This window comes from Manacus vitellinus, unplaced genomic scaffold, assembly GCF_001715985.3.
Source record: "Manacus vitellinus isolate BGI_N305 unplaced genomic scaffold, ASM171598v3 scaffold_5_pilon, whole genome shotgun sequence".
Classification (NCBI taxonomy): domain Eukaryota; kingdom Metazoa; phylum Chordata; class Aves; order Passeriformes; family Pipridae; genus Manacus; species Manacus vitellinus.
The window spans coordinates 36,802,085-36,829,414 of record NW_021940682.1 but is presented as its reverse complement, the minus strand read 5'-3'; the positions used below and the strand labels follow the sequence as shown (position 1 = coordinate 36,829,414).

The window sequence follows — 27,330 nt, the reverse complement described above, 5'->3', positions numbered from 1 at the left end:
CAAAGCCATATAATATTATTTCAAATTAATATGAAATTTGTCAGAATTGCTTGAAAAATGCAACTTTCACAGAGCTCAATGCAAGATATACATTGCCCTTTACTTATTGCTTGCTATTTGAAGTATTCAGGTGGGAATTATAGCTACGATAAAAGTAAAGCTCAACTACCGCTGATGAAAATTAAGCTATTTTAAAATAAAAATTTTGAGGCTGTACATTTTAAACCAGGTTACTTTATACATTTTGAATATTCCAATTCAAATGCTTGAAACTACATGGATGACCAACCTCACAAAACTTCTTATCTTCATATGGCTATAAGTTTCCTTATTGCAGGCACAGGTTTCTTCTTCTTCTTCTTCCTTCCTCCTTTGCTGTTTTTTAATCTGAACCTGTATTGTAAAATAAAGTCAATCCAATCTAAAATCTCACTATACATGGGCTTTAAATTCACTCAAAGACTCTTCCAGTCTACACAGAAAATGAGCTCAAACAGAAGGACTAGAAACCATTTCAAATCTTACTATTTTGATTTCACTGTTTGGAGACTCTTTTTTCATTTGTTTTTCATGAAATGGAAAAACCCCTACATCTTGATACATTACTGGCAACGCCTGGAGACACATACTAATTTCAGAAAACCAAAAGAATCCATTCAGATTACCACAGCAAGTATCCCAAAGCTATTCACTATCTTTCACTGAGAATCTGTAAGCTAAGTTTTTTAAACTAAGTTTGTTGCTCAGAAGACACAGGGAAAATGCTGAACTACCACTCAACTTCACACGCTTTCTCATAATTAAAACACATCAAATTCTCCTCTAGGGTAAAATAATTTCTGGATTTTATACAATACTGGAGTTCCACACCTTAAAAATTCTAAGAAAGCAATACAATTTTTATTTCATACTACAAAGTTCCTTCAATGGTTACACTGCAATTGTTTCCATTAGATACTTGGTATTTCCTCATTCTCAAAACTCAGCTTTCTACACAACTCCTTAAGTTACTAGCATTCTAATTCTGAATATCACAAAGGGAAAGCTGCCAATGTCCTGATAGCGCCGCTGATGATGCTGACCACGGTGTCTGCATTTCTGGGTACACATTCCCCCTATCCCTACTGCTCCACTGGCTCTTTTTCAGAGCAGGACCCTTCTTCTCTGCTCACCTGTTTAAACTGCAGTTCTGCGAACAGAGAACCTTTTGAACTATGTTTTGATACAGCCTTTGCACTCTTCCAAATGTAGACTTCAGTTTACCCTATTTCAGCTGCTTCCTTGATTCTTTAGAAACAAAGATAAAACATTCAAGCATAGTTTTCTATGAGAAGGAAGCATCTGATTGTGATTGCCAGGATGGTGTCTTTACAGGTGACTACCCGGACCTCGACAATCAAAAGAAATGGGTAGCAAGAGCCTGTTTTCTAAACATCACAAAATGCAAAACCAGCAGCTCATGAACTACTACTTATAACCATAATTTCACCACAAAATTTCAAAATTGTACACAGAATTATCAGCATCTTTATATAAATATTTTCAAGATCATCTATTAGAAGTTTTATTTTGCTACTTGATAAACTATTCTTCATATCAGTTTTATTCAGAAGAATTGAAAGCTGAAAAAATTCAGATATTTAGGTCAAACAAGGCTCAGCATTAATTGATTCCTCTTGCCTTCATGTGATTTTGTCTGGGAACTGGAGGCTGTGAACATAGAAGATTCACCTCAGCTAAAAAAGAAGGCAGTATTGCACGATAATTGGTATAGCATTTACAAAACCTAGTTTAAAAAACACTTTGAGACCAACTACTATACTTTTATTCTTGGATATATCAGGAAGGTTCAAAGATACTAGAAAGTAGCAACAGCAGCTTTATGATTGTTATTACTACTGTAAATACTTGCTTTGAAAAAATAGTTAAGGATAATTCCTAGGTTCAAATATGTAACAGAAGCATTAAAACAAAAATTATTTTTTTATTAAAGCCTATTTAACACAAGATGTATGAATAAAAGGTTTTAGCATAACTCTGATGCTCCTACAGCTGAAGTTATTTAAGAAAATAAGTCTGGAAAATACCTTTATCTGTTTGTCCAATGCATCCAGCCTGCACACTGCTTGAAAGGGTCTGCGATCGATAGGACACGAAGCCTGTGTCTGAAAAATTATTTTTGTAATTACAAAATTTGTAACTAAGAGAAGTCTTACTTTTCTATACTTATATTTGCTATTATAGTAGCTTACAGAAGCACGCAAAATCACAACTTGTTCACAGTAAGAATGCATTTGAACACATAATCCATACACTCAGTATTTTGTTTCATATAAGCAGCTTGCTCCTTGGGGAAAAATCTAAAGGAAACAAGAATGTAACACAGAAGTTGTGTTCAAAAAAGGAAAGCATTTTACATCAAGCTACCTGCATTTTTTCATTTTTTAATGCTTTTTAGGTAACTGATTTTATACCAATACGTGTCCTGATTTTGGCTGGGATAGAATTAATTTTTAATCCGTAGCTGATACAGTGCTTTGGATTCAATATAAGATTAATGTTGATAACACGCTGAAAAGCATGACTTCATTTCTTACTGTTCTTAAGTTTATTTTCTTAATTTTATTTTCAACTGAAAGTGTGTTGGGTTGTGTATCCCCCAAAACACAAAACTGGTAAGGTTAAAAGCAAACAGGGCAACACCTTCCCTCATCTTGCTTGTCTATTTGACCATACCATATCTCTTTTTCTGCAGTCAGACAAGAGAACAGATCCCAACGTGTAACACAACTACAGTTTTACAAATCATTTTGCAAGAAAAGGGAACTGAAGGCTATTTTACCCTAGTTTGATGGAAACAGAGATTTATTGTTTTTCCCTTATCACCTAAATGCCCTTTTATTGAGGCCACACTACATCAGACAAAACACACGAACACAGAAAACAATAAAACATTATTAACCACGGAATAGGGAAGCTTCAACTGAAGCTCCACTCAACTGGATCATGTAGGGAATCAGCTTTCAGAAAAATCCATATTGGGTATGATTTTTTTCCTGTGAGAGAACTGAGAGAACTGTTTATTCATTTTAATTCCAGACATGTGTTTGGTGGAGGGGTGGTTCTTTGTTGGTTTTTCTTATCATTATTACACCTTTTTATTTATTACCCCCTTACCCCCCTTAATTCCGCTGGCCTTCAGAGGCTCAGTTCAAAACACTTCTAAAACAAAGAAAAAAACCAAAACACACAGCCAGCCTCCAGCCCCAATTCACTTGCTGAACAAGAACCACTATATGAATTGTATGCCCTTAAGAAGCACATATCTGCACTTCAGAGAGCTATTCAGGGTATTTTTATTTATGCAAGCAAGATGCAGTATTAGAATTGCACAAGCAGCTGTGAGAAACCTGTATAGGAACTCTGTCCTGAAATTCAGTGGTGAATTGCAGTCTTGTCATTTCATCAAGGCTTCTAATTTTCCAGTTAATTCTATTCTTTTCTCCATTTCAAACAGTGCTCAACTTCTTTTTCACCTACCAGCCCCCAAACATCAAGCAATCAGGAAGTTTCTGAGCTTCTGATTTCAACTGAAGTAGACAGAACCAAATTAGACTGATTTAAAAAAAAATAATCACACAAAACAAGAAAAAGGCTCCAAGAGTAGTATCATGAACAAGTTGTTGAACAAGAATGTAAGTCAAAACCATTACCTATCCTTTTGATGCTCTGACATTTTATCCTAACTAAAAGCCTTCCTTTTTGGGGAATACCATTGCTCTTAGCAATGTCATGGCCCTGGCTAAGAAAAGCATATTGGGTTATTAAGACACTTCCCTAAGGACTCAGATCATGAAGACAGTTTTTGTCCTGTAGTCAAGGTAAACCTAACTCACAGTAACATAGCAGTGCAGTATCGTTCAGCTGGGATATTTGATAACATGCAATGAATGCACTGTAGCTGCTGAATCAGCTGCAAACTTCAAGGTACATACTTTGATTTTTAGATATACTAGACTGTAAAAGATAGGTAGGAGGAAGTTAATTTGCTTAGCCATTTTCATTCTCATTTCAGGATTTACCTCAGCTGAAAAGTTTATCCAAGAATACAATCTCTACATTGAATTTACACATGAATGTCAAGTTATGTTCCCAAGTTTAAGACACAGTAATTTAGGTTTATTCATTGCAATGAATAATCACAGAATAATAAGTGTTACTAGCAGCAATCCAAATAACAAGTGTTTTTGCTCCACCAGAAAAATGTTCAATGTTCAGTTTTTCTGGATAAATGTTTAACAACTAAATACAGTCATATACAGTAGTGGAAAGGCAGGAGACATTTTGGAAGAGTCAAAACCTACCATTAGGTTCAGATATACTCAGAAACATCACATGCTCTTTCCACTCCTACTCAATTGCTTTTTATAGCCTCAGCATTATCTGTAAGTTCGCAACATTATCACAAAGAAATTCTAGTAAACTCAGGACACTTGCATGTGCACCCTCAGGCTCTTCAGGGGAGTACAACTGTCGGGTACCCCACAGAAAATTAAAGATTGCTTCTGTCTAAACATGCATTAGCTCTCACCTGTCTGCTAACAAATAAAACCCAACCTTTTAAATGGAAAAAGACAAACCAAACTTCTCTGTTCCATTTTCCCAACAGCAAGACGGATTTGTATTGCCACAGAAAGGAGTAAAGGTAAAAAAAGTTAACTACATTTATTACAAGAAGCAGTTATGAGGAGTGGTGGTCTTTTACTCATCTCTTATCTTTTTTGAGAACCTGGTTCAGTGTTGAGCCTTCCTCATAAAAGACAAGGTAGAAATTCCTCTCTTCTGAGGCTTCTCCTCTTTAGGTAGTATCCTAAGTAACACTGAATGTAGACTATCCTTTTTGGGGAAAATATTTAAAACAATAAAAAAAAAGGTGAGATAGAACTAGTCCAAGGAGCAACTATCACTTTTATTATACACAAGGGAGAAAAGATGTGAAATGTGTCACAATCTCAGAAGAACCACAGCGCCATGCATAGCGTTATAAATCAGAACATTTAATGTAATGTAATCAACAATATCTTTAGAACCTCACAGCTGGTATTTGTGACTTGCTTTGCTTTTCTTCCCAACAGTTCTTTTCTTGGAAAAATAGCAGCTCAGCACACTTCAAAATGTCTTTGATTGTTTACTCTCCATATGAAACTACTCGTTTTTCATGTTAAAACTGAACACTCCGTAGTGATTTCATCTATCCTGTGATATCTGGAGAATTCACTAGATAAAATATTTAAACGTTCACAAAAATCTGCAAGCCCTGAAAAGCTATCCATGAGTACGTGTGTGTTCGTTCTTAAGTTTTCAAAAAAATAATTTCAAAGTATTTTATTTGGTTTTTATGGCCTTCTAGAAAAAAAATCTTCCTTTAGCTCCACAGGCATAACTTAATTTCAATATTCCTGTAACTGCTTCAGCACCACAAAACTGTGCTCTCTAAACTCAAGGAGTAATTGTCCCTTACTTTAACTGCATCACTTCAAACAGCATTTGAGCAAAGTAAAGAAGGCAAAAGCAGTTACTATACTCCAGCTGGGAATTTTCAGTAACATAAAATAACTTTGGCAGATATTCCCATCTCATCAAGCTCCACGTTATGAGGTAACAAGATGCGAGTATGGAATTCAAGTTGCTGCAGTAAATCCTCCCCCTAATTTTTTTTCTTCAAGTGGCCCACAATAAAGTCTGTTCATCAACGACTGTATTGAAAAGCTGATCCAAAAAGAAATATGATCCTGCACTCTTACTGCTTTTTTATTACTTAACCTGTTGAACAACACAAACAATACCAGATTCTCATAACTAAATTCAGGCTTAAAGGTGAGGGGTTTAAACTGTAAAAGCAATGTCTGTATATTTCACTCTATCTCATAAAATGCCCACAATTCCAACTTCAGTGAAAAGGGAGACCACTACACCAAATGTAGTGACAAGCACCTCTCCACATTTTGATGAAAGAAAAAAGATATAAAAAAATGCACTGTTTTCTAGAAGCATGTAAAAACCTCAAGATTACTTTCTTCCAGTCTACTTCTAAAAAGCAGGTACATTTAAAGGTTTTGTAGTTATGCTTTAGGAAAGCCCTATTTCTGACAAGAGGTTTTTTTTGAGGGGGGGCAAAATATCATTCATGGATAGTAAAGACACAGAGTGCATAAGAAGAGGTTACTGTCTTAACACCTCGTCAGCAGACTACCTAGTTATAAGTCTAAACAGCTCTCTTCTCTCTACCTACATCACACAGTTGGCTAGCTCTTAAGTTCCAATTCAAAACTGCCATAAAATGTTGACAAGTTCCAATAGTGCCAATGTGTCAATACAGTGACATGGAAGAACTGAAGTCAAACTAAAAAACACTCATACAGACTTTTGCACTGAAAGAATTTGATTAATACAGTTTTTCTGTACATCACTTCTCAGATGTACTGTCTGTGTATATATCCCCTTGGATACACTTGAACAATAAGGTTTTTTCCATTGCTATTTTTGGTTTTTTAGGTTGTGTTTCTTTGAACACAATGTACATTTAGTTCATTTATGTATGTTTAGTTCATTAATCTGCACTGCAGATCACTGTGGAGATTGTTGCCACATCAGCTCTTTCCTTCCTATATCCTTTAGGACAGAAGGAATTCAGATTAGAAAGAATACACTTTAAAAATCCCAGTTATCATACAGGTAAACTCTCCTTACCCTCAGAAAAATACACATGTGCAGTGTATATGCAGGGCCTACCTGAATATGCTCCAATACTTTGGAGAATTCATGGCTGTATATACTCCACTTTCAAATCCTCCAGATGAGGAAAAATGAATGAGTGAAACCAGGACCAGAGCATGAGAGAAATAAGCTTGGTAGGTGAGGATCACTGAAATCAATGTCTCTTACACAAACATTGTAATAATGCAGACAACACTGAATTTGTACTTTTAACACTCTTCTCTCATGATGGTTCATAAGAAAAATTAACAGAGAAGCAAGGAAAGAAATCTCCAGTACATTTATTAGCACTCTGAAGAACAGAAGGGAAGTTAAAAAGCCTACAGAAAAGTAAAAGTTTACTGTCTCTACTTTAACACTGTTTTCTTTGAATAGAATACAAAACAAAAGTAGAGAGTTTTCATCTAATGCATACAATTTTCTTAGATGAGCTGTTTTCAGCTACTTTGTGCATGTTTGCCATAGATGCTTAATTAACTTCCCTTTGCATTAGCGTTACCTAAAACCTTTCAGAACCAATTATTATAATCTAGAACATATGTGCTTACTCATTGAAACACAAGTTTATCAGAAAAAATAAAAGTTCAAAAATTTAGTTTTAACCCAACTAGTTTTAATCTACTTGTGATATTACAGACAAGAGAAATACATTAATGTAATTACTTCCCTTGGTGTAAAACAACTGTACCCACGGTTTTTGAAAACTCCAGATAGGGGATTTTTGTTGTTGATTTCTTCCTCCCCCTCTTTTTTTTCTACACACAGAAATAGCCAAAGCTTCCTCTCTGGTATGTGGGCAGAACAATTTTATCATGTACATGTTCTTTATACTGAAAGCAACTCTTCACTTACACTGTCCTTCCACTTTCCCACTGAAGGCCTTGCCCAATAACCTCAGCTCCAGATTCAGTGCCTTTTACTTTTTATGATCTTCTAACATAGCCTCACTAAAATACAAAATACAAAAATACAAAGCCTCAAGTTTGAAAGTCTTCATTAGTAAATTACACCATGTCCATTTACAGAAGTGGTTGACAGCTGGCCCAGGATGAGGGACATTTATGTTAATCTTCAGGTGCCTAACCAAAACGGCCCCCAATAGTCTGCCAACCAAGTGCTGCCCAGCAGTGCTTGGGAGAGCACTGGTTAGCATGGCCAAAGGCACACAGTCAATCATGGTTAGGCTTTGTGTACAAAGATTTGGGAAGGGCTCTACCCACATTTGCTACAAGCGCACTGGTGGCTGAAGAGGCCAATGCGAGATATGCCCGTTGGCCGCGGTTAACCAATGGGGTGAAGGGTGGAGATGAGTTTTGGTTAGGCCACCTTTCCTACAGGCCCCTCTCCGAGTGGAGCAAGCAGCGCTCTCCTTGAAAAAGGCTGCTTGGTCATTCAGGATGCTGCTGAAGGAGACTGTCATCTCTGGGGTCAGTCTCAGGCGACCAATGTCCTGAACTGCCTGCATGCAGAGTTGGGTCTGCAGCTTCCAGTGCACCTTTCACCTGCTGTTTTGTCCCTTGCCTATCGCTGCAGGGCTTTACAAATGTGGGTATAACCTTTGGGCCTGCGCAGTGGATTTTTCAGGTGAGATGCAGCATGTGCAAACTGGACCCACCCTTTAATCCTAAAGTTCATCTGCCAGGGCCGAGCGAGCTTGGACGGTGGCAGCAAGGTCCTCAGGACGCAGGTTTAATTAGCGTGTCCTTCTCTTAGATGGATGGCCTTACAGGGCTAAGCGAGCTCCATCTGCCCGGGTTTGGAATCAGAGTTGTCCTTCTCCTAGGATGACTGCCAGAAGGCTAGTGAGCCCATCCTGCCCATGGACATATTTTACTACAGGACTTCTCTCGCACTGCCCATCCCCGACCCTCCAAGCAGGACTGCTCTGTCCGCCCTCCCTCCTGTCTGGGGTCCCCATGGCCCACTGGACCCCCTCCCACTCCCCCAAATTGGACTGGAAAGGCACACAAGGTAACAGACTAATAGCATAGGAGAGTTTAATAGTAGAGGCAACTGAGTTTAGTGCACAGCAATACGCTCAGGTGCCACAATTAACTAGACTAAACATAGCCAAAGAGAGCAGAACAATTCAAGGGGCATTTTAAAAAGTTAATCTGAAGACAAGTTTCTTAGTGGGGATTCTTGGTTTCCTCCTCACTTTTCTTTAGCCAGTTAGACACATTTCCTCAAAGGGAAAGAAATACAGCACCAAACTGTATTGCTACTTAATTCTGAAACTAAATGCTCACATTTATCCATCAGGATCTAATACAGTAGACCTGTTAAGTGGCAAATTTTTTATCCCTTTTTAGCCCATCATGGAATAAGGGCCATTTTTATATATCGCTTTTAAGTGCACATGTGTCTACACTCTCTCACTTCTTAAAAAGTAAGATCTTCAAAGTGTTACAGCTGCTGCCCGCAGACAGAAGATATGCTGGCACTGGACACCTGACTGCAGTTGCAATGTGGAAAATCTCCTGTAGATTGAAGAGGGAGCAGAATGGTAAACAAACTCTTACCATCTGTCTAAACTACTCTGGTTTTGATTAGAGTCTAAACAGTTATACACAAAAGCCATAAACTCTCAGAAGAACGATGATTATGTACAATTTGAAAACAACAGTTTAAAGAAGTAGTTTCTCCCGTTATATTCCTGTTATATTTTGAAGTCCAGATCCAACACAGAAAAACAGAGGAAACATCTAACTTGAACACAGCCTTTAAATGTATGGAGCACAACTGCAGATATACAAAAGAGCATGTTGATTGATGTGAACATTAGCCTCTTTTTTTTTCTATTTCATTCAATAATCTTATTCTCAATTTTCTTATTCTCCAGCACTTAGACAGGAAAACAGTGTTTCTAAAACCAATTTATTTGTATTCAATAAAAATACTTAATCTTTAGAATTTGTAGCACACTTTTAAACAGCAGATAATTTTTACATCTTTATTACTCAGTGACTTGAATTTGACTACTTGTCAATTATCTAGTTATGATCAACCAAGAACCACCAGAGAAAGCTAAATCTTATGCAACACTTCTTAAAAAAGAACACAAACATTTAGTTACTAAATATTAATAGCAGACAAAAAGCACATGGCATGAGCACGCTTTAAACAGCCACATGCTTATGTTTCTATCATTTCCATCTAAAAAACCTCATCTGCTTCTCACAGCTGAAGCTTCTGAACATCTGTCATCCAGTTTTCAACACCTCTTTTGCCCCTTTACTTTTAATTAAAACTACCAGATTAGGCAATGGAGTTCCATGAACTCAACAGGCCCGACTGACAAGTAACCTCAGAAGAGGAAGCCTGGCAGGTTTTACTTATCAGACATCACTAATGAAAAGCAACAGCAGCAGCCTTATGTAGATTTTGAAATGCCCCCACACCATTTTTATGGCATCACATCTACTTTACCTGTCAACTCTTAGGAGCAGTCGCTTTTATTCTACTTGGATAGCACTTCTGGCACAAAAAATAAACTGACAAGATAAGAAAAATGTCATATCATTCATCTGCCTCTTCAGAACAAGAAAACTTCTCTTCCGCATTGGGCTTAATGACAATGTGAACAAACTCAAATCCAGCAGGAAGCTGTCCATGCACTGTACTGCTTCCCTGTGCATGTCAATATTTAGTGCCTTTCAGCTGTCATTATAGCAACACGCTAAGGAAGTCAGGGTAAAATTGTGGATGAGAAGTTCCTGTTCCCTCATAAATAAAATGACTGCAATGAATCAATTGCAAAATATGGCGACAGGAAACTTTGTTTATCATCTGGTTTGTGAATCTAAAGCAAGTTTCATATAATAACCTTTTTTTTACTACTCTGAAGTTCATATAAATTCCTCAGAAAGTGATTTATGTTACTGTCTGCCTTCAGGAACAAATAACACAAGAATTAAGGTTAAAAATATAGCAAGTAAAAAAACGCCACACAATAAATAAGCATATTGCATATATACATACATACAAGTGACACCAACTTTCTTAAGGATATACTGCAACCAAAATCATAATTTACTTCAAAAGAAAGATACTGCAAAGAAACCAAGCAGTGGTCTCTACTAAAATGAGCAACAAAGTCAAGTTCACAGAAGCAGAAGCAGGACAAAAAGCAGCAACCTCCTGCAGTAAAAAGCAATACTAATTTGGTGTTTTATACTGACAATTGAAAAAGTTACAGGACAGTAAAGACACTAGACTTAATGCAATGATTGCATAAAATATCTGAGGGAAAAGGGACTAAACAGAACAAGATCATAAAGGATTTGTTCAAGTAATTTTTCTTTTAAGTTCCAGAACTATCAATGAAGTTATTGACATAGAACAAACAACAGATATAATTAAAATGAATTTTTTTATTCAGAATAGCACCAAGCCTTTGAGATGAAAACTAAGGTTTTATCAGACTCATTCTGTAGACTGACATGAGCACATATTGGTCTCAGCCCTAAGAGTTGACACTATGACAAACAGCATAAGGGATAACACAAAGTATGATTAAGCTAATAACACTGCAATATTACAGCATGTACATAACACTGTCTAATCTTCCAAACAGTCAACACCAATTTGTTTACTGATCCCTAATCTCTAGTAACCATTACTAAGTCAGATTGCCTAGTGAAAGAAAGTACTTTATTGCACTAAGGAGAAAATTTTCTACAATCTATTTATAAAGGGGTCATTGAAACTCTTCTGTGGAAAGTCAGAATCTGTAACTTTCTTAAAAAAACATCTGTAAGTATTAAATGCAATAGATTTCACTGAAAAATAAAGACACACCTTGGTGCTCAGTCTTACCTCAGCCCACTTAAGAATACAAGTCATGCAGAAGGTATGACTGCAGTTCTCAGGAAAACCAATCTCTTGCTCTAGAAGGCAGTTCAGACAGATGGGGCACGTGTTGCCATCATACAACAAAGCAGAACAGGAACAGTTTTCTTCGTTTTCATCACCTGGTATTATTAATGTTAACACTTAGAATTTTTGACAGTTTTTGAAAAAACTCCTTCTAGATTTGAATAGTAAAGCAGTAAAAAGATACAATTTTTCTGCAGTTACAAGCAAGGTAAGTTTTCAGGTCTAATGCAGTGAAGAAGCTGGCCAGAGGAGCAGTTGAAAGAATGTATTTCAGGTGAAAAAAGCTATACAATGTATTTCATAGACTACTGTGCTAGTATTTGCCATTAAAAAGAAGGAAAGTTAGCTCTAGTCCTATTTCAATAAAGAAAGCATCACAGTGTTTCCTGAGTAGTAGGCCATGTAGTCATTCAGACATAGTTTTCCTGAGTTATTCCTCCTTCTGTGTTTGCACTCTCTCCATGAAATAAATTAGACCAGCATATTCTATATGCATTATCTTATATACACATGGTTTACCTTAATTTTAATTTTCCTGTCATAGAATTATTTTAATCTGAATATCCTCAAATATTTACCTAATCATGTACATTAAATAAAAAGTGCGACTGATTTTGTTAAAGTTAGAAAGTGTTTTCAGAATACAAAAATGCATAAACTCTTCTTCAAGGGATTTTACTTTAAATTATTTTCTCTGAATAACAATTGTTATCACCATTTTTGTTTTGCTACTAAAATTCAGCAAGTAAAAAAAGAGAAGAGACAGGAAATAATATGGGGACCCCACAGGACAATGAAAAATATTATGAGATAGTGGTTATGTTTATAGAACTTCTTTCAAAACAAGCAGCATGATAATTGAGAGTGCAAATGTAAAATTTGACCTTCACAGCTTGAACCTGAACAATATACTCCAATATTTTCACACGCACAGACTTTACCTTCCATGCCTTCATGCTTCTGATCCTCAGTATCTTGAACACATTGCTTTCTGTTCTTCATCTTATAAAATGTAGTCTGGAAGACACAGAAACAGTTTACACAGTTACTTCAGATTGCAAGTTGATAATAAAAAATTTAATGAGTGCTCTCCATTTCATTATACCTTTGTAGAGTAGAAACACATGACATTTAAAGTTAGAGATCATTTACAATCTGCTTGCTATTTATGAGTATCATTACTGCTGTATAGCAACTGATGCTTCCAACTTCAAAATTTGCTTTTGTTAAACAAATGCAAAGTTTTTGCAATGTTTTAAGACCACTACTAGTGCTTTTATTTTAAAAAATTAAATGTATTGCTAAGTTTTTATGCAAATCACCCCTTGCAACACTGCAGTAACTAAAATCTGCAAATTGCCTGTTGCAAATGGTTAAAGCAGCAAAACTAAACACACAAGCACCAGAAGAGTTGGCTGCTTTACAAACCTAGCATCACTGTACTAGTGGCAAGTGAGAAAAATGAAAGCAACTTATACTTGTACGACAAAAGCAAGAAGGAAACCATTTGAACTATTTGATCTCGGAAAAAAAAATGAATTTGTATCAAACAAGGGACAGGTCACAAGCACAGGTGCAACAGAGTATCATGAATGGGGAGGACACACCTTTTAACAGCTCTGTGAAAGAGATAACGTGGATAGAGTACATGTTAGTGATATGCATCATCGAAGTTGAAAGAATTTGACCTCAGATAAGAAACAGCAAGTATATGTTCTTTGGAGGCTTACTTACTACATATAGAATGAAACAGTTGAAAAAAAAAGTATCTATACCAAGGACCGAATCTCCTGCATTTCCTACTTGGCAGTCACAGCAGAGATGGCACATGCACCTAAAGCTCCAACCCAGCAGCCCTAGAGGGATCAGCAGTTTTCTTCTGAACTACATAAAGCTTAAAATTATTATTTATAAGGACAAATTAAAACTTCACAAGTGATTGAAGAAATCAGAAATTACCAAGATCTGCTTTTAAGCAGTCAAACCTGAAATAAACTGACTGAGGTTTATTCTCATTCTTCAGTGCCATCACACTCCTCAACCAAACTTCCTCCCATTTCACTTACAAACTACACTACTTTCCCTCTACCACCAGGATATCCAGAAGAGCAAGAGACAGAATTTGCCTCCCCAAACTTTCCTTCTAATCAAGTATTTATTGCTTTATCTTGGCAGCAGGAAGTATTTTAATGATTATTTCTTTATACTGAGAAAAGCAATGCCTCAAACACCGACAGTTCACTAAAGAAATGGTCAAAACTGTGAAACTAATTAGAAATCTGTAATTAGAATTCTAAATGGCTTCAATGTTCCCATTAGAAATTACTTTTTAATCCCTCCAAAAGGAACATGTGAATCAAGCCACCTGAGGGTAGGGGAAAGTGAAGAGACAAAGAAACAAAAGCCTAGCTATAAGGGATTTCCCTCTACACTGTTATCCCATTTTGATACATAAAAATTGCTTCAAAACATATTATTAGGATACATGGTATCAACTGTAGATTGGTTACTAGCGCTAATACTAATAGAAACTGAGTTGCATCAAATGCTGTAAACTGTATGCAAGTTCTGCTAACAGTGACTGCCCAGACCACCATCTCTGCAAGCTAGACAAGATGAAACCCAACAAAAGCCAAACTGCTACTTCAAAATTTAATGCCTTCAACAAGCAAAATATGCATCAAATTTGGACTGGTAAGACCACCAAAACCATATTTGAACTTGGGAGACCAAGGTCTGTTGCTTTCACTCCAATTTGCATGAGGAATTAAGTGGCTTTGGTCCTAGCAAGTGTAAATCACGGGGTGCTGTGTGGTATACGTGCTTTCATACGTAAAACATAAGAACATCCCTTCTGCTCTACATCTTGACAAAACCTCAGCAATGCTTTACAGAAGTAGAAAATTCCACAAGCTGTACTCAAACATTTCTCAACTCTAGAAGTCCCAGGGCACCTCATAGTTGAGGCAGTTTAAAGACAAGATCAAGAATTCCACGCTCTGCATACATCCACAGAAAATTATTTAAATAGATACAATTTAGATACCGAAATAAGCAGCAGCTATTGAGTTCATGCTTATTATAAGAGGTCTTGAATTCACTACAGCAGATTACAGAAACAGAGCACATAGAAGCTCTTCAGATTCATTTTTCCCCAGAAAAAGTAACCTTTTACTCCATTGTACTCTTTCTAGACACACAAACATCCCAGAAATTCTGGCACACTTCCAATAATTAGAAAAACAGAGATCCTAAAATTTTGACAGAATATCAGTAAATCCAAGACATGCAGCAACTGAAAACACTTATGTGGGGTTACACCACTCTTCTCACAAACCTATTATTTAAACAGATTCTGAGTGCTGCTAATGCATTTCACAGATCATATGCACAGCACAACTTTGTCAGTTCAACATCACATTTTACTTAACACAGAAGAGGAATTTAACAATACTGAAATTTTTATAAATTAAGTAAAAGTTATCATAAAAATTTAAACACTATTTAACAAATTTACTTTGGAAAGATTATTTTCTGCACTACTTTAAAAGGGGCATCACAGGCATTGGAATAGGAGAAGAGCTAACACTGGACTACTATTAAATTCATAAAATTAAAAACAGAGTTAGGAAAAGAGAACCTGGTAGTTTAAGAAGAGCAAACAAAATGCTTATTTGTCCCAAAATGTGACCTATTCCTTTAGATTATTTTAAACTTCAAAGAGATTTGGAAGTATTGGTGAGACTTTGTCATTCCAGCTGTATGCCATGCACGTAAGTCTTGGCTGGGGGAAGGACAATGAAAAAAAGTTTTATTTTTTTAATTTATTCTCCCAGTTACCAAATTGTATAGGCTCATGTGAAGATTTTATGTCCACATCCATGGCTAATCATGTCTGATCAGGCTAATACATATTTGAAAAATGCTAATATCCACAGAGTACTTATGCCAGATTCCACTGACTCGTGACCAACACATTTTAGTTATGATACCTAGTTGATGTGAAATATTAGAATATACCCCAAGACCTACACATACAAGGCACGTGACAGCAAAAAGTGCTATACTATGTTAAGGCTGACGAAAAAAAAAAAATCAACCCCCTCCCAATTCTACAGATAAAATACTTTCTAAGAATGCCTAAAGACAGCATGGCACTACAGCCAAGATGGTACTTTTTTAAGTTCTCAATGGAATTACTGTGTAAGAGAAATACCTTATTTCATTTCATATTTGAGATAAAGACAAGGGTATTCTAGCACATTGAATTGAGAACAGTAAACAAGGATATTAACAGAACACAACACTACCCCATGTCCCTGTTTTTTAAAGGAGTTACACATTTAAGTTTCTAGGCTAGTCTTCAAAGGAAATTCCCATTCTTTTTTTCATGGAATACATCTGCCAATTAAAGTGCTTAAACAGAATTAGCTGTAGATTGCAGTAATAGATTTGTCACTGTCCATCTGAGGAACACAGCTTCATGAAGTACTCAAAGAACTCCATAAAGAGACTAAGTGCCATTTACACACTAAACAAGTTCCTATATCACAGAAGTATAAGTGTGATTTACCTTTTATATTAACACAAACTACTTCATACAATTCACAACCTAAAAATACAGATGTATTTCAACACTAATTCACTGTGCACGCAGAAAGAAATTACTTGGTCTGTTCAAAGTCATGCCTCTGAACTTCCTAACAAATCTATTACATTAAAATCTTAAAATTAGATAGACATAGAAAAGTAATTTGAATAAAAATTATAGTAGCCTAACTATAAGCGACATACAAAATTAGAACATGCCTCCATTTTGCCTGACTGTGAGACAAAGTCCTTACAAGCATTCTTTACGCCCTGTAAATAAAATGCAACAACTAAATACACTCTTCCTCCAACACAGTAACAGTCTAGAGACTCATCTACACAGAAGTACCCCGGTTCAACTGGAAAAGGGGTTGGAAATCCAGAACACGTGCAACAAGTGAGCAAGTGCAAAATGATGCCCAAGACTGGCTTACCCCTTTCTGCAACAGACTTAACTCAGGAAACATTTGTAATCGAACTTCTTAGATACATGTGGCACCAATACTCATAGTAGCAAGCTTATTTTGACTGTTCTGTTTCTATTAAAATATTTTACTTTAAAAAGGATTTGGGGGACTCCTAGTTGTGTTTTGATTTTTTAGAAACTCAAGAAACAATCAGTTTCAAATAGGAAAAAACAGTCAGACATTCAGTATACAGTTTATTGGCTTAATAAAATAACATTAACATTCTTTACTCCCATCAAAATTTTAGGCAGCAACAGGTAGGACTCTGTTTTGCCCTATGCATTTTGATGGTCTTTAAGAAACCTGGGAAGGAGGTTTAAACTGCTTCCTTCAGCAAATATGTTTTTAAGGAAAACATATCTTAATAAATAGTCACATTTACAAAAACACTTTTTGTTGTTGTTGTTTTAGTAATAAATGACAGAACACAGAGTGTCCTCTGGGGTTCCTCAAATGGCCTCACCATAACCTCTCAACCATTATGGGACAAATGTCCAGCTGCTAATGAAAATTTTGAAAAATTTTGCCAGCAGTCCTGTGCCACCTTGGAGATGGGTTGAGGAAACTCCTAGCATTTTCAATGGCAGTTGAACATTTGAAAATCTTTTGACCTACATGTCTACCACAACACATGCACCAGGAAAAAGAATAGGAAAAAAGATGCTATTGGGTATTTGTAAAGGTACATCAAGAGCCTTCACAGCTTATTTTTTTTTTATTTGGAAAAACTTTTGATTTGTCAGAAGAGCCTGGACAGTAGACTTGTTTCAAGTGACAACTGAGTAATGTTGCTTGCCTACCAATAAATGAAGGCTAAATTGAGGATCTGGAAGCACTTATCCTGGATCTTCTCCTTTGTGTAATAAAATCTCATGGCCCAGAACACTAGTGAGAATAGAACCAACACGCACACGTAAAGGGGGACTTTTTTAAAGAGTTTCTTTACTCTTTGTATGCTCAAGTTTCACCTTGTCTGAATTCCCAAATCAAATGCTATAGAACAAACAAAGATGAGGAGAAAGAAAAAGACCAGTGCTATGCTTTGGGGAACAAAAAGAGAAATCTTTTTCTATAGGTGGTTTAAGCCTATTCATGTAGAACCAGTGCCTTGGAAAGAATCAGTGCTATTTACGCAAGGACACACTGCTGATTTAAAGACTCCTTCCAGGCCCTCTAAGGATGCAATTACCCAAGAGAGCTGAGCTAATCTAATCTAACAGCTTGCAGCCACCAAAAGAAGCAGCTCTGTTTCTTACCACTAGTGAGGGTGAGCAGACTCAGCTAAGAGCCAGAGGTGTCCAAAGACATTGCAAGTGACAGAATGGGGGAGGGAAGACATAAAATGGGATTGCCCCTTTTGGCAGTGCTAGAACAGCTAAGACTTTGTTGTCAAGCTTTCCCTTCAAGGACACAGCTGTACATAGATTAGCTGCCAGGTCTACGAAAACACAAGGTAAAGTCACAGGATAAAACTATCACAGCCAAATGGCTAGAACTACATCATCCTAAGCAGTCCACTGCCATCTGTTGCTCTTCCCCCTCCCTACACAAAAGAAGGTAAAAAAACCACACCCAAAGCAACACCTATCCTCCTCTGGATTTCTTTTTCCACAGTCTGGCAGCAAGACACTGACATGTACACTTCAATTGCAGATGCTGTGGCTACAGCTATGTCCCTGCTGGAATCAATGCTGGAATCAATGCCATTTTTGTGGCCACCTCAACAATAACAAAGTGAACAGCAGCTGCAGACACTCAACACGCATGTCCAGTCAGCACTCACAGAACTGCACAGTACAACACTGCACTGCCTCCTAAGGAAGGAAGACAGGCACGAACGCACTTGAGAACTGGTGCAGTGGCTCAGATGCAGCAACTATCATCTAGTAACCTGTCTGACTATCCAAAGAGACAAGAGCTTCAAGGAAGACTTAGAACCTTAGAGTGGACACACACACAGGGTAATCTTTCTGTATAAAGCTTATAAATATAAACTGCCTCAAAACCTGCTGTACAGGCCTTTTCACATTAAGTCAAGGGAGTAGTAAAGTAATAAAGATGCTATTTAGTAAGACCTCACATATTTGAGAATATTCTATAAAGAGGGGCGGGGCGTTGATGGAACAAACCATGTGTTTTACAGAAAGCTGTGTGTTGGAAGTGCTGCTACAAATCAGATTGAACTCTATAGAATCTAGCATGTAAAATACTTCTGTTTACTGGATAATATAAAAAGGTAGCCAAACACTGTCAGCAGTACCACTTCACTTATCAGTGCCTCGACAACCTATGCTGATCCCCAAGCTTCTTTAGTATTCTACAATTACTAACAGTAACTGAAAAATACTTTACCCATCATCCACATAATTACTGGGACAATCCATACAAAGACTGATGTTTCCATCAAGCCACAAATGGTATGATGTTGGACCAAAACAGCTAAAGCATTGAAGGGATATTAATTCTCTGTGTCAAAAACACACTGAAGAAGGTTTCCCTGTATTCATCAGTTCTCACCATGCTAGCACACGAGACAAAGGCCCATTTTCTGAAGAAGCTCATGAAGACGTGAAGGAAAACTGATTACAAGCTTGCACAGCAGTTAGCAGCTTTTAGATAGGACAAATCTGAGTATGGTACTGAACTAGTTACTTTACTGGCACTGATGAGTAACTAACTACAGGAGGCAAATTTTATTTCTCCTCTTTCTGCACTGTCTACCATAAAACACTTTGTTCCACTAGGATAGGTAGCAGAAGTTTAGGGTATCTTCTGAACTCATTTTAAGGGTGATGAGAAACTGTACATCAGCAGATTTCTCCACAAGTCAATTTAAATCAATTACCCCTACAGGATTTTCAGTATCTGCCATCAGCTGTGAGGTTAACTCCTCAAGCCATGTGACATTACCTGCCACAGAATAGTGAAATGACAGCTCTATACTATCAGTATGTTTAGAGTGACCACTGACAACCAAGATGGCCTTGCATTAGAGAAAATTCAGTTCGCAGACCAAGAGCTAGATAAAGCTAAACTTGCTAGTCAGCAAGAAGTAGAAAAAAAAGGCACTTTGGGGAGTTAATTGTTACAATGCAGTTTCATTGCTTCAAAGTATATATTTACAGCTGATCAACCTAACCTGTAATATAAAGTTATGCTTGTGTCCCCCCTGGTGACATTTCTCAACTTCGTTAGAAAACCCCTTTCCACTCTGCTAGAGGACAAATTAGGTTATTCAAGACTGTGTCAGCTCTTGACAATGCAAAAGCAGTGAGGACAAAGCCCTGTAGATTCCCTACATGCTGAACTAAGGCAGTTTTGCAGGGTAGCTCCTCAGTAAGGCTGCTGCTGCTAACACTGCTTTCCAAAGATGTTCTGAATTATACAAGACAATCCCCAAACTAATCTTTACAAAAGTGCCCAACTGGGTTCACAACTGTCATAAGAAGGAAACATTCACTGGAGCCATAGTTAATTCCCCAGTGAAAAAAACAGCTTCATATACAGAAGACAGGATGAATAAAACCTTCTAAAGACTGATACAAGATGAAAAAAACATATATTCACAGAAATTAAAAGCCCATCTTATTTTGCTTTCCAAAACAGTATTTTCAATAGAAGGCAATATGCACTGTGCTGCTGTTCCTCCTGTGCATGTGTATGATACGACTTCCAACAGAAGAACTGCTACACCACAACCACCCCCATGGAGAAAACATTTGTGTGTGCCACTGGTTAAGTCACATCATTTCGTATACTGATAATAAAACACTGAAATACTATAGTAATTACCACGATACAAAGAAATATGAAAAAGTGTATATAATATTCTCTCACAAAATGTACATTTCAGCACTTAGGTGTTTCTTCTAAGTAGTCTGTGATTGAACTGGGTGAAATGGAGACTTAAAAACAACAGGAACTCATTAGGGATTAGGTACTATTGTCATGGTGCATGTTGTTGAAGCAACTCAGTCAGATCAGCATAAACTCATGACCTTGCCTTCCGCTGCTGAGGGTCCTTAGTCACATGCGCACTTTTGCAGCTGGAAGGGATAGCATTACATACCAAAGTCAGCAAAAATGGCTCAGCCATTTCCAAGAACAGTTTAAAGAAAAAAAAAAAAAGGTACTTTTTTCTTGCCACTTGGAAGCACTAGTATTTTCATGCTTTCCACCAAAGAGCAGATATTTGGCAGTGGGTTACTGAGAGCAAGAACATGCTTTCTACACAAATAACCCTTCCAATTACAGCCATGACACAGATCTGGGGGGTAAAAAGTTTGCATTTACTCAATAAATCTTTGTTAGTCGTTGCATTTAATTTTTCCCCCATAAACTTGATCTGTGTTTAGCATACACGAATAACTTTAAGTTCCTATCCCACTGCTACACCGCACATGCAACATTCCCACAAGATGAATGAGCATACTTCAGCCAGTGCTATGGCAACACAGCAGGATTTGTTACAGTCATCTCTCTGATGCTAAAGAAACTAGAAAGACCATCTTTCTTTTTCTTAATACCATCCTAATCATACCCAAATAGCTGGACTTAAACACCAGGGATGCAGGAACAGAACCAAAAGACCTTGCAAAGACAGAAGCGGAAAAGCTAAGATCTTTCAACACTGGATGAAAAATGATGGGCAAAACTGATGAAGTAAGACTGAACTCAAATGAAAAGCTCAGGGGCAGCAGCAAGAACCACATTGAAGATGCAAAAAGTAATGGGGCAATAGAAACAGAGTGGTAGGTGATAAGAGAAGCATATTGAGCCAAAGACAAAAGGGATGAATCCATCAAAGGAAGAAACAGCATGCAGTTGTCCAACTACAGACTACCACTAATTTTTCATTCAACTACAACCAGGGTAGTAGTCTGAATGTTGAACTCCTCCAAACTGAAAGACACTCCTCTAACAAAATTTACGTAATGCACAGGCTCCCCGATAATTTCATGGATTAACTTAAATGGAAAAAAATGCACTACAGAAGACTGGATAGAACCTACACACAGGCTTGATAAAAATACCCTGAACTTGAGTCCTCTATTAAAAGCATGCTGATCTTTCATTTTAAGCATCAAATCAAGACTTCAGTGAGATGACACGTTCAGTATTTAAAAAATTTTATTTCCACAAAAGGAAACTTCAGATTTCATGTAAAACATACAGACATTGAGTCAAAACCAAACAAAATAAAGAAAATAACATGGCCATTTAAAAGTACGTTTTGCCTCTCTGAGGCATGCTTTTTTAAAAAAAATGCACTAGATAAAAGCTATGATGTCAAAAACATAGCCCTCAAGGTTCTTCTGGCTTTGAGTAACAGTATTTTATAAGCTCAGATCAAAGACCTACACTAACTTCTTACAAAACCAGGACAAAAAGAAATGCTTTATTTGTGGAAAAATAGAGTCTGCAAAGGATTTAGGACAACTAAAATAATTTTAAGCATAATTGTATTTTGCACGAAATCTCCAACATCTGTAGAATAACAATGCATCAGATGTCATTTCAGAAATAGTAGATAGATGAGGAGTAAGCACTTTCAATTACTGTTGATCTTGCTTTCACAGCCCTTATTCAGCGATAACTTTCAAGACAGCTAAAATAAAGCTAGAAAAACATGGCCAGGAATGGAAGAGAAGTATGTGAGAGAAGATCTCCTTAACACCAGTAGCAATGCAAAAAAGGTAATACAAACTACTAACCATGCAAGATGGCAAAGTCAGATCTGAGCTTGAAAATACAACCTGAACTCCATCACCTTACTTTCCTTTCAACTTGTGAAGAGAGTCTAATAGAAAATCATGCTAATTACCATTTTGGCTTCACCATCTGTACGGCATCAAGAAATTATCTATAACAAAACAATACTTTACTATCAATTCTTAAGTAACCAAACTAGGTTTGTTTATAATTCTGTTCTAATTCTATTCTATGTCATTGCAAAGCTTCAGAAAGAACTTAAGTCTCCCACATCAACACTACTAGAAGCTCCCTACAATGATGAATTGTCATTCAAATTGTCATTCAAAGTTTCTTGCCAGAATAACAACCACAAAATAACCACTGGGACCCACTCACTTATCCAAGAGTTGCATAAGGTACCTTTCTTAATTGGGCTGATGAAACAGCATCTTAAAAATCACAATTGCATAGGTTAATAGAGAAGAATATACTTTACTTTCACTGTTATGGACATCTTCATTTAGTAATATCTCTAAACCAAAACTCCAACGAGCTCAAGGTAGTCCTAATAGATTGATTTTCTCCAACTATTTCATAAGACTTCCAAGTACTTTTAGTTACACCCATCCATATCCGCAGCGGTCACTACCTCTCACATAACAGTTAACAAAGAATGTTTAACAAAAAGTTAAACTGCATTTATGAAGTGCTTACTCAGTAGTTGTAGAGAAAGCAGAAAAGACTGTCCCTTCCATGTCCAGACCTGCTGAAGCTATTTGCTCTGGATAGTGACCAGGCCAATTAAGACTGTGCATCTACCTTCAGATTCTACCTTAATAATCAAATTTTGAGTATCAGTACAGCCCAGTTTCATGTGTCGCCACCTCTCCTGTGGCACACCAAGAAAAGCAGAAATCTTCATTGCTGCAGTTTTGGCCTCTGTTGCTATCTAAAGGTATGGACATATATGAAGACTTCTGTCACAACACTGATCCCATGGAATTTCACATTCCTTATTACTGCTGGCACTCTAACAAAAGCCAGGTAGTAAGTAGAGAGACGACAAGTGTTAACTCACTTTAAGTTTCCAAGTAATTTCATACTAGCCTGGAAAAGTTCCAAACATCACTAAATGCATCACTTGGGTTTACTCACAGATAGTACCTGTGAAGGCAGATCCCAGCTAAGCAGTACTTACTGACCTAATAACAGAGGAACAAAGACTGTATTTTAACAGGAGCTCACCAATCCTTAAAAAATGCATTTAGAAAGACATTATTATTGGTGTCTACTAGAAAAACTGATCAGATACTGCAATTTTACCACACTATTAGGCTTTAAAAACCAGCTTCTGGAAGATGTATTTCTACTTCTTCCCAATTCTCTCTATGTATTCTTTTAAATATATATATATATATAAATTTATACACACAGCAAACCCGAGAATCTCAGAAAGTTCAGAGGAAATATCACAGACCACAAACTATATTTTTGAGTTAAAATTCAAATTCTGTGTTTTTCATGGAGGAAAAAAGTGTAATACTATTGTTTCATCATCAAAATAAATTTGTGAGACAGCATAACTCGCTAATAAAAAAATGAACATGAGAAAATATTCATCTAAGCACAACACATGCAAATATAAGACACAGATGCACAAATGCCTACAGGGCATTTATATATATTGTGTGTATATATTTATATGTATTGTGTGTATATATTTATATGTATTGTGTGTATATATATTTGTTTCCTGAATAAATTAAATGCAGTATTTTGATCATCCTTTGCCAAGTCAGTTAACAATCTCCTAATTTCTTACCTAAGGAAATGACAACTTCCAGATTTAGCTAAACTGAATTTGTTTCTCCAACTAAAAGCCTTCAGGAAAGTTGATGTGCCACAAAAATAAGATGAAGGAAAGTTGAAGCTTTCAAGAAGAGGCAACTTCCATTTTTTTTTTGTTTGTTTGTTTTGGTGGTTTGTTTTTTTTTTTGGTAAAAGTTCCCAACAGAGAAAAACTACTTATTGCATCTGGTGTGTGCCACTTAAGTACAGATTATGCACATTCAGCCTCTGAGAGCCCTTCCAAGGCAGTCACCATCCTTTGGTGCTCCACCAGACCCAGATGTAGAGGTGATGAACAGCTGTTCAAGACAGCAGAGCTGCAGCTTTAGGGAACAGAAAGGCAGACATACATTCACCATTCATCTTCCACCTTCTGGCATCTACAGCCCTCCCTTTGTTATTTCACAACTGCAGATAACTTCCTACACGAGAGAATCATCCTTCTCAACTAGTTCAGCGTATCAAAACTAAGCAATTCTCAAAACCAAAACTCAGATGTTTACAGCTTTTGGCTTGTGACCCTATCCTCAACTGTTGAGTGAAAAGACATCAAACAAGTAGGGCAGATATGATGTCACTCCACTCATATCCTCTCTGCTCACTGCCCTTCAGGGCAAGTGGATTAGTATATACAGATGAAACAAAATGTGCCTACACTGCTGAAAAGCTATGAAAAGCCATGAACTAGCCCTTGTTTTGAAGTGCTCCAAAGCATATTCACATTAGAGATCTCTGGAATTGATGACTAGAGAAGATGCTTCACACTGCACCTCCGACACGTAAAAAAAAAAATAGGCAAAAAGATTGGGAAATGCTGAGATTTATAAAATCTACTCAGCCTTAAAGGGTTTAGCAGATCAACTGTAACTATTTCAGAATTCATTCAGACGAACTGATAACGATGCTTGACAACACTGAACAATAAGTTTAGCCATCATCAGGAACTGCTCTGCATGTTTTTGTAATTATTAACTGGAAGGACATTTTTTCTACCTCACCTTAGATCGCTGGCAAAAAAACTCTGAACACTGAACAGTGTACTGACAAAAGGCCAGGCTTCAAGAATTTTGGTGCAGGTATGGCAAGTCAGCCCATCAAACTCTTATCAGCAGTGCTTTTTTTCACCCCCATTAATATCATATATGTTTAAATACATCATTAATTGAAAGAAAAATCATCCTCTAATTACCATATAAAGCAAACTTAAGTAATATAAAGCTTTTGCACAGGTTTTTTAGTACTCAAGACAGTGGAAAACTGAGAAGATTCTGCAAAGAATCCCTGTAACAGGAGACAAAACCAAAAACCAACAGATGTTTGTAACCCGAGAAGAACCATCACGTATGAGGAGCAGAACAATTTACAAGTTTTATAAAACCAGGGGCTAGAAGTCATGCAATAACTGCACCAAACTACAGCCAGCTGAGAGCACAAAAACTCTATCCTCTGGATGTTTCGAAAGCAATAGCTGACTAACCAGAGAACATGATAAACTTACATCTGCCTGTGGGGTCAAACCTTAACATACTGTGTTGGAGAACCATAAATTCAGGGTCAAAACACTCACTGTATACCTGGAAAAGTGTTCCCAATCATAAAGATGATCCGAATACGAGGCAAACAAGTGAACCCAGGCTTACTGCTACTAAAGCACTGAAAAACATTCTCTTTCATGATCATTTGGAAGAGAGAGATTTCCTCTTAGTGCCACTTGCCCAGGCCACAAAGCTGTTGTTCGTTCTGCTCATTCACGAGCAGACTTTAGGTAAGTGAAACATGAAAGAAAATGGATATATCTCTTATTTGTGTCATTTGTCACTCTGGAAGTTGACACATCAGCAAATGTAAAACTACTAACAGGAAAGCTTCAAGAGATCTAATATTCTGACTAAGAGTCTAAATAGCCTTCCCCCCACCTCCAATATTTTTCATCTTTATCTAAGGAAATCAGAAAAACAAACACTGTATTCCTAGAAATGCTAAAGGAAACATTTGAAAAAGTACTTGGGATCACTTCCAAGTCATTTCCATGCCTCTAAAGAGGATGCTATCCATTTTCTTTTAATACTGTCAATCTCTAAATACAGCTTTTCCAGTTAAAAAACAAGAGACATGGATTACCACATATAATCAACCAAATAATAGCAAATTTTTGTCACCATGTCATTTCATTTAAGAAACCTACCACTTATTTCTGCGAAGATCAAACGAAATCCTGACAAAATGACTCTCCCACATGTAAGAGTCTGAATACCTACATAGTAAAACTAAGTTAGATTACACTGAAAACTATGATCCACTGAAAAGAAAATCAAAAGTACATAATACATCAGTGATCTACAAACTTAACATCAGACACTAAGTTAGCTAGATTTCCCTTTTAAGGTTACCAAAGCTACAAAATTACAATCTTAAAATAGCCGTTCAAGAATCAGGAGCATTCTATCCATTATATAATTACTACTTCGATGGGCACAGCCTTAACCATCTCTTGACATTCTAAATAATGACTCTGCCAACAGCACCTAGTTACTGAAACTAAACACACGGTAACTACCTGGCCTTTCTGTTATCTCATTCTTCCTAAGAATTTAAAATTAATTAGTAGTCTAGGATGAAAACATTGTAAGAGGAAAACGTGGAGGAAAACGTTATAAACGTGGAGATGGATTGTCAAAGATGAGTTACATTTAGGGCTCAGGCTAATAATATTCCTTAATACTCACCAAAGGGAAAAAAAAAGAAAATAGGACACCATGTACTATAAAACAGAAGTAGTACTGGAGAGTATGTCATTGGCTCGGTAACTGCATTGCTTCCGGGCTCCAGCGCTACTCTGCGCAACTTTGCCGACGTTTAAGTCACTCGCGATCCCACAACAGCACAAAAGCAGAGCTGGGCTTTGAGCTGAGCCTCTTCGTGCAACTTCCTCCACAACTCCAAGGCCCCCGGTAACTCCGGACACTTCAGAAGCCGCTCGTCCAGCAAACGCTCCCGATGTTTAGGGCTCCAGGAGGCCGGTCCGGGAGCGGCGGGACGGCGGTGCCTCGCCGGGCCGTATCTTTGTTCAGCGCCG

General features: G+C 37.1%; 1 protein-coding gene across 2 annotated transcripts in view; it reads right to left on the bottom strand.

Moving 5' to 3' along the window:
• The window catches only part of SCAF11 (SR-related CTD associated factor 11), a 48,291-nt gene extending 21,009 nt beyond the window's left edge, over positions 1–27,282 (bottom strand). For both annotated transcript variants that reach the window (XM_018080484.2, XM_018080485.2), the window contains exons 1-5: positions 26,981–27,282; positions 12,597–12,672; positions 11,596–11,750; positions 2,088–2,165; positions 290–393 (exon numbers count right to left, since the gene is read on the bottom strand). In XM_018080484.2, the coding sequence (XP_017935973.2) occupies positions 290–393; positions 2,088–2,165; positions 11,596–11,750; positions 12,597–12,657 (398 nt within the window). In that variant the 5' untranslated portion in view covers positions 12,658–12,672; positions 26,981–27,282. The remainder of the gene's footprint in view (positions 1–289; positions 394–2,087; positions 2,166–11,595; positions 11,751–12,596; positions 12,673–26,980) is intronic.
• Between the last annotated feature and the right edge of the window lie 48 nt (positions 27,283–27,330).